Genomic DNA, 18,157 nt, shown 5'->3' on the forward strand with positions numbered 1-18,157 from the left:
ATTTGGCCGGACATCTCACGGGTGAGCCCTCAACAGCCAAGCGGCCACGTGGTAAATGTTTCGTTCGTATTCAATCAGCGTTACGAGAGTTATCGTGACCCCCCCTGTTACAGGAAGACCCACGTGGACGGAGCCAAGGCATGAACGCGCCTCCGATTGACACGGTTGGCTACGTACGGTGCGAAAGAAATTCGGCATACGTACGCACAAAGTGTTCAATGTTAAATGGAAAGCGCTCATACAAAAAAATCAGGCGAATATATGACGGCGCAGAATGTATGCAACAATGGCAAGGCTCCGCTTGTAATTCTGTGTAAGTGAGCAAGCGCGTGAGCAAGTGAGCGAGCGATCGAGTAAGAGAGAGAGAGCGAGCGAGTGAGCGAGGGGGTGAGGGAGCGAGCAAGTGGTGAGGGGGTGAGCGAGCGAGTGAGCGAGGGGTGAGCGAGCAAGCGAGTGAGCGAGGGGTGAGCGAACGAGTGAGTGGTGAGGGGGTGAGTGACCGAGTGAGTGGTGAGGGGGTGAGTGAGCGAGTGAGTGGTGAGGGGGTGAGTGAGCGAGCGAGCGAGGGGGCGAGCGAGCGAGCGAGTGAGGGGTGAGTGAGCGAGTGAGTGGTGAGGGGGTGAGTGAGCGAGTGAGTGGTGAGGGGGTGAGCGAGGGAGTGAGTGGTGAGGGGATGAGTGAGCGAACGAGTGGTGAGGGGGTGAGTGAGCGAGTGAGTGGTGAGGGGGTGAGTGAGCGAGTGAGTGGTGAGGGGGTGAGCGAGCGAGTGAGTGGTGAGGAGATGAGTGAGCGAGTGAGTGGTGAGGGGGTGAGTGAGCGAGTGAGTGGTGAGGGGATGAGTGAGCGAGTGAGTGGTGAGGGGGTGAGCGAGCGAGTGAGCGGTGAGGGGGTGAGCGAGCGAGTGAGTGGTGAGGGGGTGAGCGAGCGAGTGAGTGGTGAGGGGATGAGCGAGCGAGTGAGTGGTGAGGGGGTGAGTGAGCGAGTGAGTGGTGAGGGGGTGAGTGAGCGAGTGAGTGGTGAGGGGGTGAGTGAGCGAGTGAGTGGTGAGGGGGTGAGCGAGCGAGTGACTGGTGAGGGGGTGAGTGAGCGAGTGAGTGGTGAGGGGGTGAGCGAGCGAGTGAGTGGTGAGGGGCTGAGTGAGCGAGTGAGTGGTGAGGGGGTGAGCGAGCGAGTGAGTGGTGAGGGGATGAGTGAGCGAGTGAGTGGTGAGGGGGTGAGTGAGCGAGTGAGTGGTGAGGGGGTGAGTGAGCGAGTGAGTGGTGAGGGGGTGAGTGAGCGAGTGAGTGGTGAGGGGGTGAGTGAGCGAGTGAGTGGTGAGGGGGTGAGTGAGCGAGTGAGTGGTGAGGGGGTGAGCGAGCGAGTGAGTGGTGAGGGGCTGAGTGAGCGAGTGAGTGGTGAGGGGCTGAGCGAGCGAGTGAGTGGTGAGGGGTGAGTGAGCGAGTGAGTAGTGAGGGGATGAGCGAGCGAGTGAGTGGTGAGGGGGTGAGTGAGCGAGTGAGTGGTGAGGGGGTGAGTGAGCGAGTGAGTGGTGAGGGGGTGAGTGAGCGAGTGATTGGTGAGGGGGTGAGTGAGCGAGTGAGTGGTGAGGGGGTGAGTGAGCGAGGGGGTGAGTGAGCGAGGGGGTGAGCGAGGGGGTGAGCGAGGGGGTGAATGAGCGATTGAGTGGTGAGGGGGTGAGCGAGCGAGTGAGTGGTGAGGGGGTGAGTGAGCGAGTGAGTGGTGAGGGGGTGAGTGAGCGAGTGAGTGGTGAGGGGGTGAGTGAGCGAGTGAGTGGTGAGGGGTGTGAGTGAGCGAGTGAGTAGTCAGGGGGTGAGTGAGCGAGTGAGTGGTGAGGGGGCGAGCGAGCGAGTGAGTGGTGAGGGGATGAGTGAGCGAGTGAGTGGTGAGAGGGTGAGTGAGCGAGTGAGTGGTGAAGGGGTGAGTGAGCGAGTGAGTGGTGAGGGGGTGAGTGAGCGAGTGAGTGGTGAGGGGGTGAGTGAGCGAGTGAGTGTTGAGGGGATGAGTGAGCGAGTGAGTGGTGAGGGGGTGAGCGAGTGAGTGGTGAGGGGATGAGTGAGCGAGTGAGTGGTGAAGGGGTGAGTGAGCAAATGAGTGGTGAGGGGGTGAGTGAGCGAGTGAGTGGTGAGGGGGTGAGCGAGCGAGTGAGTGGTGAGGGGATGAGTGAGCGAGTGAGTGGTGAGGGGGTGAGCGAGCGAGTGAGTGGTGAGGGGGTGATCGAGCGAGTGGTGAGGGGATGAGTGAGCGAGTGAGTGGTGAGAGGGTGAGTGAGCGAGTGAGTAGTCAGGGGGTGAGTGAGCGAGTGAGTGGTGAGGGGGCGAGCGAGCGAGTGAGTGGTGAGGGGGTGAGCGAGTGAGTGGTGAGGGGATGAGTGAGCGAGTGAGTGGTGAGGGGGTGAGTGAGCAAATGAGTGGTGAGGGGGTGAATGAGCGAGTGAGTGGTGAGGGGGTGAGTGAGCGAGTGAGTGGTGAGGGGGTGAGCGAGCGAGTGAGTGGTGAGGGGGTGAGCGAGCGAGTGAGTTATGAGGGGGTGAGTGAGCGAGTGAGCGAGGGGGTGAGTGAGCGAGGGGGTGAGCGAGGGGGTGAGCGAGGGGGTGAATGAGCGAGTGAGTGGTGAGGGGGTGAGCGAGCGAGTGAGTGGTGAGGGGGTGATCGAGCGAGTGGTGAGGGGATGAGTGAGCGAGTGAGTGGTGAGGGGGTGAGTGAGCGAGTGAGTGGTGAGGGGTGAGTGAGCGAGTGAATGGTGAAGGGGGTGAGTGAGCGAGTGAGTAGTGAGGGGGTGAGTGAGCGAGTGAGTGGTGAGGGGGTGAGCGAGCGAGTGAGTGGTGAGGGGGTGAGTGAGCGAGTGAGTGGTGAGGGGTGAGTGAGCGAGTGAGTGGTGAGGGGGTGAGTGAGCGAGTGAGTGGTGAGGGGATGAGTGAGCGAACGAGTGGTGAGGGGGTGAGGGAGCGAGTGAGTGGTGAGGGGGTGAGTGAGCGAGTGAGTGGTGAGGGGGTGAGTGAGCGAGTGAGTGGTGAGGGGGTGAGTGAGCGAGTGAGTGGTGAGGGGGTGAGTGAGCGAGTGAGTGGTGAGGGGGTGAGTGAGCGAGTGAGTGGTGAGGGGGTGAGTGAGCGAGCTCCTTCGCAGTTGTCGCGATGGCCCAGCCGCTAGCCCTGCCCGGATCCGGAGCCGTCCTCCGGGGCCGGAGCGAGGCACGCCGGCTCGGAGCAGTTGAACCGCACGGCGACCTTCTGCCCTTCGCGCCAGCCAATCAGCATTGAGCACGTGATGATTTCCTGCAACATCACCATCGTCAAAAAGTGTGGTCGCTTTGAATTCATCTCCAATTAGTTTTTTTTTGCTGATTATTGTTCATCTTTTTTGAAGAGGGATTTTTTTTTTAATCTAAAACATCTAAAAGCATCGCCAATTGCTCTCCTCTTCATCCGAGGACAAAACGGTGGAAAGCGATAAAACGTTTCGCGATTAAAAAAAAGCCCCCATCTTCATTGTTTAATTCTTTAATTACGCCACGTAATGAGCGCCCATACTCGGCTGGACGGCTTCCAGTCCACCCCTTTGCTCGATCTGAGAGCGTCGCTCATGTCGTCAGCAGAGGGATGACGACAAAGATGATGATGAAGACGAAGATGATGATGAAGACGAAGGTGACGATGAAGACGAAGATGATGATGATGAAGACGAAGATAATGATGAAGATGAAGACGAAGATGAAGACGAAGATGAAGACGATGATGATGAAGACGAAGATGATGATGAAGATGAAGACGATGATGAAGACGAAGACGAAGTTAATGATGAAGACGCATTCGTGACGTAAAAGAGACAGAGCGGCCCTTCCGCCCTAGACGCCGTCGATAGCGGCGACGCACTATCTCAACTATTTGTCATATTTTCTTTTATTCAACATTTTTCTTCATTTTAACTTGTATCATTTTACCAGCAAAGGCCCCGCTGAGCAGTCTACAGTAGCTCTTGTTCAGAAGCGACCTGGACCATCACGAATGTGATTCACACGCGGATCGTTCCGTCGGCTGCACGTCGACAGCGACGTGGCGACGGCTCCGTCCTGAAAGTCCGTACCCCGTTACAGGCGCATCCCTGCAATAGCTCGGGTACAGCAACTGCTGGCGGGGATATAATACCTCCCCTTGTGGGAGGGTAATTTTGGCCTACTCTTCCACGTTGGACGGACGCCCTGGAAGAGATGCGAGTTGTTGACTACCTCGCCTGGTCTACAGGAGGTCGTGGGATCGATCCCGACCCTGACGCCTGCTGCTGTATATTTTTGGAGTTGTGTGTGTGTGCCTCTCTCTCTCTTATCATCATCACGGTGGCTATGAGATGTTAACTACCTCGCCTGGTATACAGGAGGTCGTGGGTTCGATTCCAACCGTGACGCCTGCTGCTGTATATTTGGAGTTTGCGTGTTTTTCTCCCCGTGGTCGCGTGGATTTTTCCTCGGGGTCCTCCGGTTTTTCTCTCCAAGTTGAGAATCAACATCACGCGATTAGATGATTTGCCTGCTACTGTAAATTCCCACACGTGATAAGCCACTCTGTTGAGCTATCATTTTGCGATAGCCAGGTCGATTTTGAAAAAGAGCTATACAGTAGCTTAGTGGGCCTTACCTGATAAATATAAATAAATACAAAGTAAAATGAATAATAGGTGCTCCGTGAACAGCACTTGCCCCAACAGTCTGGTGAGGCTATACGGGGATCTTTGTCTGCAGCCGTGGCTGGGGTCCTCACCTGCGATGGGAGCTCGTGCATCAGGGCAATGAATTGGAACTGCAGCCCCTTGGGGTCACCCTTGGGGTCACCCTTGGGGTCACCCTGGGGGTCACTCTCGGGGTCACTCTCGGGGTCACTCTCGGGCTGCGGAGAAACGGAGCGAGCGGAATGGCATCAACACAATAGCTCCGCTACACCACACAGTGGGTAGCACGGTAGGTGGCACGGCGAGTGGCATGGTAGGTGGCACGGTGGGTGGCATGGCTGGGACCACGGTGGGTAGCACGGTGGGTGGCACGGTGGGTGGCACAGTGGGGAGCACGGTGGGTGGCATAGGGACCACGGTGGGTGACACGGTGGGTGGCACGGTGGGTGGCATGGTGGGTGGCATGGTGGGTGGCACGGTGAGGATTATGTTGGGTGGCACGGTGGGTGGCACGGTGGGGAGCACGGTGGAGAGCACGGGTGGTGCATCTGCCGGTAATCTTAAGTCAGTCTAACCATGGCAGCTGAGTCTGTTTCGTGACTTGTCAGCGTGACCTCAAGGTGCACCAAGCTTGGCACCAGCGCCGTGATGACGTCACCGCAACTGAGTGGTGGAAGGCTATTGTTGTGTTTGGGTGTGTCGTGTCCGATTCGTGTCTTTGTCTCTTCATGGTGGGCGGGGTCGGCAGAGTAGGCAAGGCCTATGAACAGTAGGCGGAGCCAATATCTGAAGACCGACGATGAAGCCGCTCCCTGTGTGGGCGGTGTTAGTGGTGGAGTGGGCAGGGTTAGTGGTGGAATGGGCGGGGCTAGCTGTGGAGTGGGCGGGGCTGTGGGTGAAGTGAACGGGGCTAGTTATTGAGCGGGCGGGGCTGTTGGTGGGGTGGGCGTGGCTAGTGGTAGGTGGGCGGGGCTAATGGTGGAGTGGACGAGGCTCATATTCTTAGTTTTTTCGGTAAAGTCACGTTGAAGAGAAACAACAAAATAATAATATATATAAAACAATAAAAATTCTCACGACGTTTCGACCATAACTCAAACGGTCATCTTCAGGTGTGTTGGTTTGCATAAATTTATTTTTTAAACGGCGCATTTATTTAATTATAAAAAACGTTGGCGTCACGCGCAGCGATTTGGCAGTTTGCCCAGGACTAGTCCATCTATTTTTTTTTTTAAAAGAGGAGGGGGGAGACGAATTTTTTTATAATGTATGCTGTCTGAAAGCCACTGTAAGCGTGAACAATCAATTAAGAACTGAAATGGTTTATCAAATCTTTCCAATGATTGCTAAGATAGAATCCATCTTCTCGGTTGAAATTGTCTCTGTGCTTGTATATGTGGATAGCCTCATGAACGAATCTCTCATGGAAGCCAGATGGCTTACAAAGAACCTCCGTCTTGGAAAAGTCAATGGCATGTGAGCCTACTGAATTAGAACAATGATCTGCTACGGCCGAGGTGTTGGTCCTACCGTGTTTAAGGTCTGCTTTATGTTCACGAATGCGGTCCGAGACATGGCGTTTGGTTTCTCCAATGTAACTACTACCACAGAGGCAACTTAGTTTGTAGACACCAGGGTATTGTATGTCCGGAATCACATCTTTTACAGACAGAACCAGATCACGGATTTTATGTAATGTGTTGAAACGGACCTGGATCTTGTGTTTATTCAAGATTTTGGAGATCTTTTTTGTGATCCCAGCAATGTAGGGTAAAGTGATGGTTTTGAAAGGCTCCTCAAGAGGGTTCTTCTTCATGGTTTGAGTGATAGCTTTGCGGATTGTATAGTCGGGGCTATGGTTACTCCGACTATACAATCCGCAAAGCTATCACTCAAACCATGAAGAAGAACCCTCTTGAGGAGCCTTTCAAAACCATCACTTTACCCTACATTGCTGGGATCACAAAAAAGATCTCCAAAATCTTGAATAAACACAAGATCCAGGTCCGTTTCAACACATTACATAAAATCCGTGATCTGGTTCCGTCTGTAAAAGATGTGATTCCGGACATACAATACCCTGGTGTCTACAAACTAAGTTGCCTCTGTGGTAGTAGTTACATTGGAGAAACCAAACGCCATGTCTCGGACCGCATTCGTGAACATAAAGCAGACCTTAAACACGGTAGGACCAACACCTCGGCCGTAGCAGATCATTGTTCTAATTCAGTAGGCTCACATGCCATTGACTTTTCCAAGACGGAGGTTCTTTGTAAGCCATCTGGCTTCCATGAGAGATTCGTTCATGAGGCTATCCACATATACAAGCACAGAGACAATTTCAACCGAGAAGATGGATTCTATCTTAGCAATCATTGGAAAGATTTGATAAACCATTTCAGTTCTTAATTGATTGTTCACGCTTACAGTGGCTTTCAGACAGCATACATTATAAAAAAATTCGTCTCCCCCCTCCTCTTTTCAAAAAAAAATAGATGGACTAGTCCTGGGCAAACTGCCAAATCGCTGCGCGTGACGCCAACGTTTTTTATAATTAAATAAATGCGCCGTTTAAAAATAAATTTATGCAAACCAACACACCTGAAGATGACCGTTTGAGTTATGGTCGAAACGTCGTGAGAATTTTTATTGTTTTATATATATTTTATTATTTTGTTGTTTCTCTTCAACGTGACTTCACCGAAAAAACTAAGAATATGAATTACTGCAGTCACGAAAGCTTTAAATCAAAATTTGAGGCTCATATTCTTAGCTCTTTCGGTAAAGTCATGTTGAAGGGAAACAATAAAATAATAAAATATATATAAAACAATAAAAATTCTCGTTGCGGAGTGGGCAGGGCTAGTTGTGGAGTGGGCAGTGCTGGTAGTGGAGTGGGGCGGGGCTAGTGGTGGAATGGGCGGGGCTGGTGGTGGAGTGGGCGGGGCTGGTGGTGGAGTGGGCGGGGCTAGTGGTTGAGTGGGCAGAGCTGGTGGTGGAGTGGGCGGGGCTAGTGGGGGAGTGGGCGGGGCTCGTGGTGGAAGTGGGCGAATCTAATGGGGAGGGAGGGAGCAGTCAGTCACCTTGTGTCCCCGTTGAACCTCCCAGATCTGTGGCAGCTTTAGCATGTCTGTGTGTGTGTGCAAGTAATCTCAAATGAGCGCCTGGTGCGGTGTGGAGCGTGGTGCTGGCCACCCACCCCCTCGTGTGCCGTGCCGGCCTTCACCGATGCTACTTGGTAACAGCACTGTTAAGGCTATATGGGCGATATCCGTCGTTGTCTTGTAGGTACCTCGCTAACAGCACTTGCCCCAAACGTCTGTTGAGGCTACACGGGAGGAATGTTCAACTTCACAGTGTTTACACACGTGTGTGTGTGTGTGTGGGCGAGTGTTGGATGCGGTGAGCTCACCACTTGCCGGACGCTGCGCACTTGGGCCAGCGTTACTTTGCTGCTTACGTCCCCCCTCTCCAGGTTCACGAAGCTTCCTCCGATCTTCGCCAGCCTCCAGAACGGTTTCAGCACGCTCAGGACATTCCCAAAGCTGTCTTTGGGGCACGCGAGGCGGACACAGAGAGTTTATTAACCAGAGTTCCAGACGGGGCGGGTGGTGGTGGCGGGACGGGGGGGGGCGGTGGGCGTGGGTGGCTTCTGACAGCAGTGGCACGGGCTGCGCAATTGCAGGACTGCACCTCTACTATGGACATCTGTGACCACTGGACGTCTGTGGAAAAAGAGCTTCATAGCTCATCGGATTCTTCCAGTATAAATAAATATTCTGATTACCCTTCATGGCTAACACAACACTGTGCGGTAATAACCAGAGGCTTTGGCCGCAAAAGCCTCTGAACTAAAACTATTTTTATTTGACCAGGTTAGGACCCACTGAGCTATGTGCTTCTTTGTCAGAAGCGATCTGGCCACAAACGATAGCTCAACGAAGTGACTCATCACTTGAGAATTCATAGCAGCCAAATACTCTAAACGCGTGACGTCGATGCTAAATGTGGAGGGGACAAACCGGAGGACTCGGAGAAAAAATCCACGCGGCCACGTTGAGAGAGACACCGCAGACTCCCAAATATACAACAGGCGTCAGGATCGGGATCGAACCCACAACCTCCTGTATACCAGGCGAGGTAGTCAACATCTCCTAGCCACCGTGATGATGATGAGAGAGAGAAAGAGAAATACAAACTTCAAATATACAACAGGCATCAGGGTCGGGATCGAACCCACAACCTCCTGTATACCAGGCGAGGTAGTCAACATCTCCTAGCCACCGTGATGATGATGAGAGAGAGAAAGAGAAATACAAACTTCAAATATACAACAGGCATCAGGGTCGGGATCGAACCCACAACCTCCTGTATACCAGGCGAGGTAGTCAACATCTCCTAGCCACCGTGATGATGATGAGAGAGAGAAAGAGAAATACAAACTTCAAATATACAACAGGCATTAGGGTCGGGATCGAACCCACAACCTCCTGTATACCAGGCGAGGTAGTCAACATCTCCTAGCCACAACGGCAAGCGTCGGACGCGCCACCACGGAGTCTCGTCGTCACCGCCGTGGAGCGGTGCGCGCGTGAGCGGCTTGTAAATCATCTCTCCTGGGCGAGGAGCCGCTGGCGCTGATGTCGGAGAGCGGTGGATGGGGGGGGGGGGCAGCAGTGATGTTCAAACTGGTGACCTGAAAACGGGGGTGTGGGGGTGGTGGCTGGGTGGGGGAATTGGCAGTGGGGGGGGGGGGGGGCATGGGCACCCCATGGTGCCGATGGCCGAGCCCGTGTGGGAAATTAACCGCTCCCCTTCCCATCTATGTTTTGGGACCGCGGGGGGGCTTTCGTGAAAATAAAAAATCAATTTGCGAGCCGGCAGTGTCATATATTGGCGTGTTGTGTTATAGGATGTTTTATTGTTGTCGTTGTGAGTGTGTGTGTGTACGTGTGGATGCGTGTGTGTGTGTAGTGTAGCGGGTTAGCGTGCTTTTTCCACGAAGCCGGCGACGCGAGTTCGATTCCCACTCCCGACCAACACCAGTGGCGACTATCTGAACCGATCCTGGGCCTCCCCTAGGTCGACTCATCCTAAGACGAGTAGCTATTGCGGCGCGTAAAACATCAGCACGAGGGGGAGACAAAGGCAGCCGGGCGCGGTGCTGCCCCACCACGCTCTACCCCCTTCGTGTGCCAGTGTGCCGGCCTCCTCGCTAAAGCACTCGCCCCAACTAGCCTAGCCTGTCCCACGGGGGGGTGGTGACCATTGACCTCTGCGTTCATTTCCTCCCTCTCCTTACCAGGGAACACCGAGCCGATGACTGCCGGCGGTTTAGTCCCCAGCTTCTCCAGGGCGTCTCTCAGCGAGATGCCGCCGCCGGCGGCGTCGTCGTCTTTGACGGGGATTGGCCCCGCGTCGCCGCCCCGCGGGAAGTCACAGGCCAGGAGGTCGGCCCGCATGGCCTTGTCGGGCAGCCTCGGGAAGCTGATGTGCGCCTTGCACTTGCCCACGAGCTGCCAAGAGAGGAAGAAGTGGTTGGGGCGGGGGGGGGGTGAGTGCCTCACGGGTCTCGAGAGTTGGTCGAGACCCGAGTTGGGTGTCGGGGCGCGTCTTCCACGTTTTTACGTTGTCATGTTCGCCTGACGTTCGCCTGACGTTCGCCTGACGTTCGCAACGTGGGAGCTCGGCAACGCCTGCCGCGGCGGCGGTGGGACGGACAGCACCGCCGATTAGCACGGTTGGCCACGTAGGTACAGCGCGAAGGAAGTTCCTCGCGCGTGCACGCACAAAGCCGTCGTGAAAATAACGTTTTGCTTCGGTCAGCCACGAGTGATTTATTCCCCCCCCCTGCTCCGATGAGTCACGTACACACATTGGTGCCCATTTATCATCTGCAGCCAAGAGCCAGCGGTGGAAATAGCCTATGGGACGGTGGGGCAGGAGGTGACTTGAGTCCGTTCTATAGGACAACAGCGCTTGTCCTATGGATAAGACCGCATTTCCGATTATCACGGTTGGCTATGCACGCGGTGCGAAATAAGTTCAAGATGCATACAACACATGTTAACTTCCACACAGAGTGGTAGTCGTTTTATCCAGCCCGTAGGAAGGGATGATGAGCTGAGTCAACCTCGCAAACCGGAATTTTGACCCGCGACATTTCGACTGCGATCCACTTTGCTCTAACCCCTGGCGTGGCGTGGTTGGCATGGGCCCTGTTCAAGGGATTAAATGGCACCACCGCCCACCTAATTCGTTGGCGACGTTATAGTGAAACGACGTTATAGTGAAACGACGTAATAGTGAAATAACGTTATAGTGAAACGACGTTAAAGTGAAACGACGTTATCGTGAAACGACGTTAGAGTTAAGCGACGTTATTGTCAAATGACATTATAGTGAAACGAAGTTTGAGTGAAACAACGTTATAGTGAAATGACTGTATGGTGAAACGACGTTAGAGTTAAACAACGTTATAGTGAAATGACGTTATGGTTAAACAATATTGTAGTGAAATTACGTTTCAGGGACACAACGTTATAGGGAAGCAACGTAAATAGGAGCATCGTAAATAGGGGACTTCCCGTATACGTTTAAACCATCTGAATGCAGCTTACCTTGCTCGGATATTCTGTTAATTCAAAGGCGAAGTGATAATTGGAAGGCGCATTTGTGTCCATCTGAAATGATAATAAGATGACATCAATAAAGCTCACACAATACATGTTGTTATTGTTATTATTACGACTACGAAAGAAGCCTCACTGATGTTGATGGCGAGCGGCGTGTTGGTGGTCCGCACAGCTGAGCGAATTCACACCGCGCTAGGAGGGCGAACTTTGCGTAGAAGTAGGTGAGCCGTGTGTATAGCGAGAAATCCGCACAATGCCCAGGAACCCGCGTGCAGCGAGAGAAGCCTCGAATCACGATGCCCAGCCGTGTCCAGGAATCGAACTCGGGTGTTTGTTTTGTTTGCCGAGTTGTCGGAGCGCAAGTGCGAGAGCCACTGGTCCCACCTCGGTGCTTAACGTCTCAAGAATTGTTGTTCTTTTTATTGCTTCAAATCTACAACTGGAACGCTTCACTGGTGCCGCGGTCACCAATCACGGCCGAGTTACATGTTCTGCTCCGTCTGCGGCTGAACACGAGGCGCGGATTGCGTGACATCGCTGAGGCTCAATGGGTTCCACGCGCCCGTGGGTTCCAGCGCCTGTCCAGTTCGTCGTTACTGGTGTTGACCGTGAGCAGCACTGCTAAGACAAAGATCCCCCGTGTAGCTTTAACAGACTGTTGGGACAAGTGCTGTTAGCGAGCACCTGTGAAGGCCGAGGGGGGTGGGTGGCCAGCACCACGCCCGGCCGCCTTTGTCTCCCGAGTGGCGATGTTTACACACTGCACCGGGTACTCATTTGAGGCTGAGTCGACCTATGCGAGGGCCAGGACCGGTTCAGATAATCGTCAGCGGTGTTGGCCACGAGCGGGAATCGAACTCGGCTCGCCGGCTTCGCAGCGCAGCGCGCTTACCCGTTGCTCCACCCCGTCCCGCACGCGCACACACACACACGCGCGCGGTCTTACAGGCTCGCTTCACTCAGGCACGCACCCCTGCGCGCACTCTATCGCTCGCTCACCCATGCAAGTCACGCACACACACACACGCACTCACCTAAAGGTCACTGGGGGGAAAGGTCAGCGAGAGGTTGCCAGGCAACGGACAGGAGTTCAACATCAAAGGCCCTCGATTAGAGCGACCGCTGCCTTTCCCTTCGTAAGGTTTCGAGTTAAAATCGCGGCCCCGGGGGTGTGGGGATGGTGGGGGGTGGGGGGGGGGGGAATTTCACTCAGCCCATCATCTTTCAAAAGTCGACAAAATAGGTACTACATTGTGGAACGTCCAACGAATTCCGATCCGTGAACCCACCTCTGCCACGGGAATGTGGAATTCCAACCGTTTACTTTTTTTGTTTTGAGTTTTTTGTTTTGTTTCAAACAGACGAGCGCCACGTCGCGCTCACTCGGCGCGGCGACCGCTCTAGATTTGAGGACAATGACTTCCACATTTTAAAACGACTCGAACCGCGTGGACCCGTCGCTAAGTCGGGCACGCCGCTCCGACCCGCGTCGAGCGTCGGCCCCACCAGACTCACGCTGTACCTGTAGCAGTGACATTGACCAGGCGCGTTCCTCGGCTGACTTTGATTTAATCTCTTTTTTTTTTGTGGGGGACGCAACATTGGGAATGGGTGGCTCAGACATTAGCCACGAAATGACGTCGCCACGGCAACTCCGTCCAGCGTTCATTGGGAGGAAACCGTTTTACAACGGGAAAAAAAAACACCGAACAATCTATATTTATAGCACGTAATGTACATCACAATATCACGTAATCTTTCTCACGTAATCGATATCTATAACGCGTAATCTATATCCATAACACGTAATCTATATCTAAATCACGTAATCTATATCTATAGCACGTGATATATATATAGATATCACGTAATCTATAACACCTAATAAATAACATAAAGCTTAACATAGCTCCGCGTTATGTTTCGGTGTTTAGGGCTCTGGTAGAATTGTAATCCCCTTTTTCCGTTACCCCTTCTCTAGTAGAATTGTAATCCACTTTCTCCGTTACCCCTTCTCTGGTAGAATTGTAATCCCCTTTCTCCGTTACCTCTTCTGTGGTAGAATTGTAATTCCCTTTCCTCGTTACCCCTTCTCTGGTAGAATTGTAATCCACTTTTTCCGTTACCCCTTCTGTGGTAGAATTGTAATCCACTTTATCCGTTACCCCTTCTCTAGTAGAATTGTAATTCCCTTTCCTCGTTACCCCTTCTCTGGTAGAATTGTAATCCGCTGTCTCCGTTACCCCTTCTGTGGTAGAATTGTAATCCACTTTCTCCGTTACCTCTTCTGTGGTAGAATTGTAATTCCCTTTCCTCGTTACCCCTTCTCTGGTAGAATTGTAATCCACTTTCTCCGTTACCCCTTCTGTGGTAGAATTGTAATCCACTTTCTCCGTTACCCCTTCTCTGATATAATTGTAATCCCCGTTACCCCTTATCTGGTATAATTGTAATCCCCTTCTCCGTTACACCTTCTCTGGTAGAAATGTAAATCCCTTTCCTCGTTACCCCTTCTCTGGTAGAATTGTAATCCCCTTTCTCCGTTACCCCTTCGCTGGTAGAATTGTAGTCCCCGTTACCCGCTTTGGTAAAACAATTAATCCCTCCCCCGGTTACTCTCCTCTCAGGAATCGGAACACCTCCAGCCAAGGCCTTCCTCCTCCTCCCGGCCTTCTCTACCTAACCCCGTCCATCAAATCGACTCCATTACCTGCGCCTTCCACGGTATGAGCCCTCCAAAAAAGGCCCTCTCGCAACAGTCCATGGCGTTGGCTTCTCGCGCGGAGCACAGGATCTGTTTGGGGGGAGGGAGAGCGCAAGGGAAGGCCGTGGACGCGTTGGGTTAGGTCGCGTAAATATAAATGTGTCGTCAAAACCCGACACCACTCGACACGGCGAATTAGCAAGGTTGTGGCACGTAAATAACAAAAATTTTAAACATGCCAATTCGTTACCAGTACAGAACGCGGGTGTGTGTGTGTGTTGTGGTGGAGAGTAAACCCACAGCGTTTACAATTCGTGTCGCGTGACGTTTCGAAAATGCTCACAACGCGGAATAGATGCCCCCCCCCGCCGTCGCTCCGAGTCGCAACACTGAAACGACGCCGCCGATTGGCGCGGTTGACTACGCACGCTGGCGACACGAGTCCCACACGGTTACACGGTACACGTGCCAGCACGTGCACACGCACTAAACAACGCGTGCGCACGGGTCTGCAGTGCGTGCACGGTCAGTTTTTTTTCTAGGTATAACCCTGTGAGCCATGCGGCTCTTGACTCGGGTGCAACCGCAACAAACAAAAGCATGAACAAGAAAACATCTTAAAGTGACTCCACGCAACAGAAAAATCCAGGAAGAAAAAACAGCAATAGGCGGCCGTGCCATCCTAGCGGGCATCGGTGTGCCGGTCGGAGTCGGTGAGGAAGAAGTCGATGATCGTCGATATCTGTAATGCCAGCCGAGTCACTTGCGGTGTCACCAATTCCCGTCGCGAAGGGGGCCCAACTGTGGCCCATAGAACGCGGGACGCAGTGGCCGCCGACTCGTTCCGAATGACCTCGTCGGAGGTGGACGGGGGAGAGGGTCTGGGGGTGGGGGGTGGGGGGTGGTGGGTGATCGGTGTCTGGCGTTCGACGCGAAGCGGACAACGTTTCCGTGGCTGACCTACCACAGCGCCCAAGGTAGCAACCGGGGCGGCACGCGCCCGATTCGAGCCACGAACCTCACGGCGTGGCCCTTTCAATGCCATCCACAGCCACCTTGCGGCTAAACTCTGTCCCGTTTTGCTTGCGACCGATTGACTGACCCACTGGACATCTGTGAGAAATGATCTTTACAGCTCACGCGGAGTTGTTCCTCCCCCACCCCCCCTCCTCCAGGTGTATCAAACGTAATAACCCGCCTCCGATTAGATTCTGACCTCCTGCGCGGCGATGACCCCCCGGAGTTCGTAGGAGCGCGCGGGCGATCCGCGTTCCACGTTGTATCGGTCAGCGGCGAGGCGAGCGAGCCGGTTGGGCAACGCGTGCGAGTCGAAGAGGTCGCACACGAAGCTGCCGCCCTCGTCGCAGAAGCACTTGCGGTAGTTGTCGCTGCCGTGCACGCCGGGGCAGCTGCTGACGATCGACAAGCCGTCGAGGGACGGTGGCAGTAGAAGCAGCAGTGGCGGCAGCAGCAGCAGCAGCAATCGCGCGGCAGCCTCGGATGTCGATGCAGCCCCCGTCGCCATCGCTGCTTTACCTCGGTGGCTTTGCGATGGAAGGACTTTGCGATGTTTGCTTTGAGAGGAGGGCTCCCTGTTCAAACAAGCGAGATGTAGCAATGCGTCCCCGCTGTGTTTTTGCAGTGGTGACTTATTTGCCAGGGCCAGTGGCGATTCAGGGAAGCTGCTGCATGCCCCCCCCCCCACCACCACTACTAAATACCCCCCCCCCCACCGCCCACACCACCACCCACACTCCCTCGCGTTAGACGAAATGCGTTTGATAAGTTTGTGATATTTTTTTTTATGGCAACAACAAAAGCGGTTCGTGCCGCTTTTAAATTGATGCAAATTCCAGCCCCCCCCTCCCCTCCTCCCCCCCTTTACTCCCACCTCCGCCCGCACTTTCTAATTGCCTCATTTTCCAAGAAGCGCTCCTAAGTTTTGTTGAATCCGTTTGCCTCTTCGCGCTGTGTCTCACCGTTAACCGCGCTCGCAAGGGGTCTGTGCGGCTTCGTTAAACAAAGCCCCCCCCCACCACCACCCCGCCACCCCCCAACTCCCCAAAGCCGACGTCACCACCCCGCCACCACTCGCCGTGCCAGCCCCCCGCCCCCCACTTTGCCCACGCGCGCGCCCACGCACGCGGATCGCAGCCGCCGCCGCCGCGTGCCAATGGCCGTAACGGGCGCCGCCGTCTCACGCATCCAAAGTTGACAGCGCTGAATGAGAAAAACCGTTGGGGGCGAATGCGCAAACGCATTTGAGAGTTTGCAAGGATTCAAAGCGCTTCCCTTCGGCGAGAATGCTAATTCTTCATGGCGGGGGGGGGGGCCTGGCGTTTTTCTCCCCCCCCCCCCCCACACAGTATTTCCTTTCGCGGTGGGTTCAGAAGTGTATTCATTCATATTGTTGCCAGGAGAGTTGTTTAAAAACACACAAAAAAACATGCGCGCGGTCAAAAATACCACCCCCGGCGGTGGTGATGATGGGATTTAATTTTGTTGTAATGCCTTGCTGCCGCTGCGTCGATGCTGATCGATGCCGATTCAGTTGAGTACCACAGGCTTTGCCTTCCACCCCCCCCCCCGAACGACGCGCGCACGCACGCACGCTGCTTCAGCGCAATCTGCATTCGCACGAACTTCGTCTGCGAGTCTGACAGCCGCCTGACTCGCTGCCTTGAGTCAATTCTCATGGCACAGAGTCTAGTGTTCGTCCTCTCGCTCTCTCTCTCTCTGCAGTCGACGCATATCGGGCCAAGGATTTGTCCGTAACAGCTCAGCTGGCTTCCAATTAAACGTCGCTCCGTCGAGAGTCAGATTCTTTGATCCACGGAGCGTGGCGTCGGAAGAGAATCTAGACATTGACAATTGTGTCTTGAGAGAAATCTTTCGTGAAAATGTATATTTAAGGTAAAATAAATGCGTGAATGTTTAACTAAGAACTGCTAGATTGGCGTATGTTACGCCGTGTTCAGCTGGCATGCATGATTGCTTAAATGTTTGCAATTTGTACGGCGCTGCGGTAATTCCTTGACGTATGTACGTTGAACTTATTTCGCACCGTACGTCGCCAACCGTGCGAATCGGAGGTGCGGGGGAAAGTACAAGGAGCTACACAAAAAAACAAAGATCCCCCGTATAGCCTTAACATACTGTAGGTGCAAGTGATGTTAGCGAGCACTTAAGGCCGGAACGGTAAACGAGGGGGTGGGTGGCCAGCACCACGCCCGACCGCCTTTGTCTCCCCAGTATCGATGTTTACACACCGCACCAGCTACCTATTTTGAGGCTGAGTCGAACTAGGGGAGGCCCGGAACCGGTTCAGATAATCGTCACTGGTGTTGGCCGTGAGCGATAATCTATCCCGGAGTCGCCGGGTTTATAGCGCCACGCGCTAACCACTACACCGCCGCTCCCCAACAACAACAACCGCCATTCGCCACTAAGTGGCGGTGACGTCAACACGACGCTTGTGCCAGGCTAAGTGCACCTTAAGGCCACGTGAAGTGTCGAACCGCCCGCTGGCAGGAGGTCACGGGGCAGACCCAGATGCCACGGGTCGACTGACTGAGATGACTGAGATGACTGGTCGCTCGCCACACACACACACACACAGGAACATCTCTCTTCTGATTTCAAGGGAACCCCTCTGTGGGACCAAGGCGACTGGACAAGCGAGCAGTCGGGTTCAGCTCAACAGGCTGCATGCAGTACGTTCACAATGCGTCCGCCAGGGTGCTAACCGCTACACCATTTGAGGATCTACATCAAACAACTGTTCTCTTACTCTTTGGTTCTATTGGGTAAAGTCACGTAGGTGAAAATAAAATAACAAAAAATCGCGACGTTTCGGCCACAACACAAGCGGCCTTCATCAGGTGAAGGGACGAGACTGTCTGGACTGTTCTCTTGTCCCTTCACTGGCTCCCTGTTCGTACCCCGTATCGATTTTAATAATCTCTTGCTGGTATTCAAGGCCTGAAACGGACTTGCTCCTCCCCCTATATCCGTGACCTCCTTCGGCCACGAATATTCCACCAAGATCATTAAGATCATCAGATTGTGCGTTGCTCGCCGTCACCACGGTCTCTCGGCTCCACACTCAGGGGGGGGGTGACGGTGCTTTTGCAATTGCAGCACCTTAATTCTGGAACTCG

The 18,157-nt window shown here is 53.9% G+C and overlaps 1 protein-coding gene across 1 annotated transcript; it reads right to left on the bottom strand.

The window, feature by feature from the left end:
- Positions 1-3,004: 3,004 nt before the first annotated feature.
- On the bottom strand, positions 3,005-15,686 carry RARRES1 (retinoic acid receptor responder 1). The gene is made up of 7 exons (XM_032975023.2): positions 15,214-15,686; positions 14,004-14,087; positions 11,279-11,341; positions 9,961-10,174; positions 8,071-8,207; positions 4,751-4,876; positions 3,005-3,271 (listed from the first exon to the last, which is right to left on the bottom strand). Exons 1-7 carry the CDS (start codon positions 15,520-15,522, stop codon positions 3,143-3,145), a joined length of 1,062 nt encoding a protein of 353 aa, XP_032830914.2. The 5' UTR covers positions 15,523-15,686; the 3' UTR covers positions 3,005-3,142.
- Positions 15,687-18,157: the final 2,471 nt, after the last annotated feature.

This window comes from Petromyzon marinus, chromosome 55, assembly GCF_048934315.1.
Source record: "Petromyzon marinus isolate PM22_M1 ecotype Great Lakes invasive population chromosome 55, UKy_Petmar_22M1.pri1.0, whole genome shotgun sequence".
NCBI classification, from domain to species: domain Eukaryota; kingdom Metazoa; phylum Chordata; class Hyperoartia; order Petromyzontiformes; family Petromyzontidae; genus Petromyzon; species Petromyzon marinus.

Coding starts and splice junctions, on each gene's coding strand:
- RARRES1 (XM_032975023.2), bottom strand. CDS start 15,522: ATGGCGACGGGGGCTGCATCGACATCCGAGGCTGCCGCGCGATTGCTG. Junction 14,088..15,213: donor GGGTCATCGCCGCGCAGGAG/GTCAGAATCTAA, acceptor CCCCCCAAACAG/ATCCTGTGCTCCGCGCGAGA. Junction 10,175..11,278: donor TAACAGAATATCCGAGCAAG/GTAAGCTGCATT, acceptor CTCTCTTGGCAG/CTCGTGGGCAAGTGCAAGGC.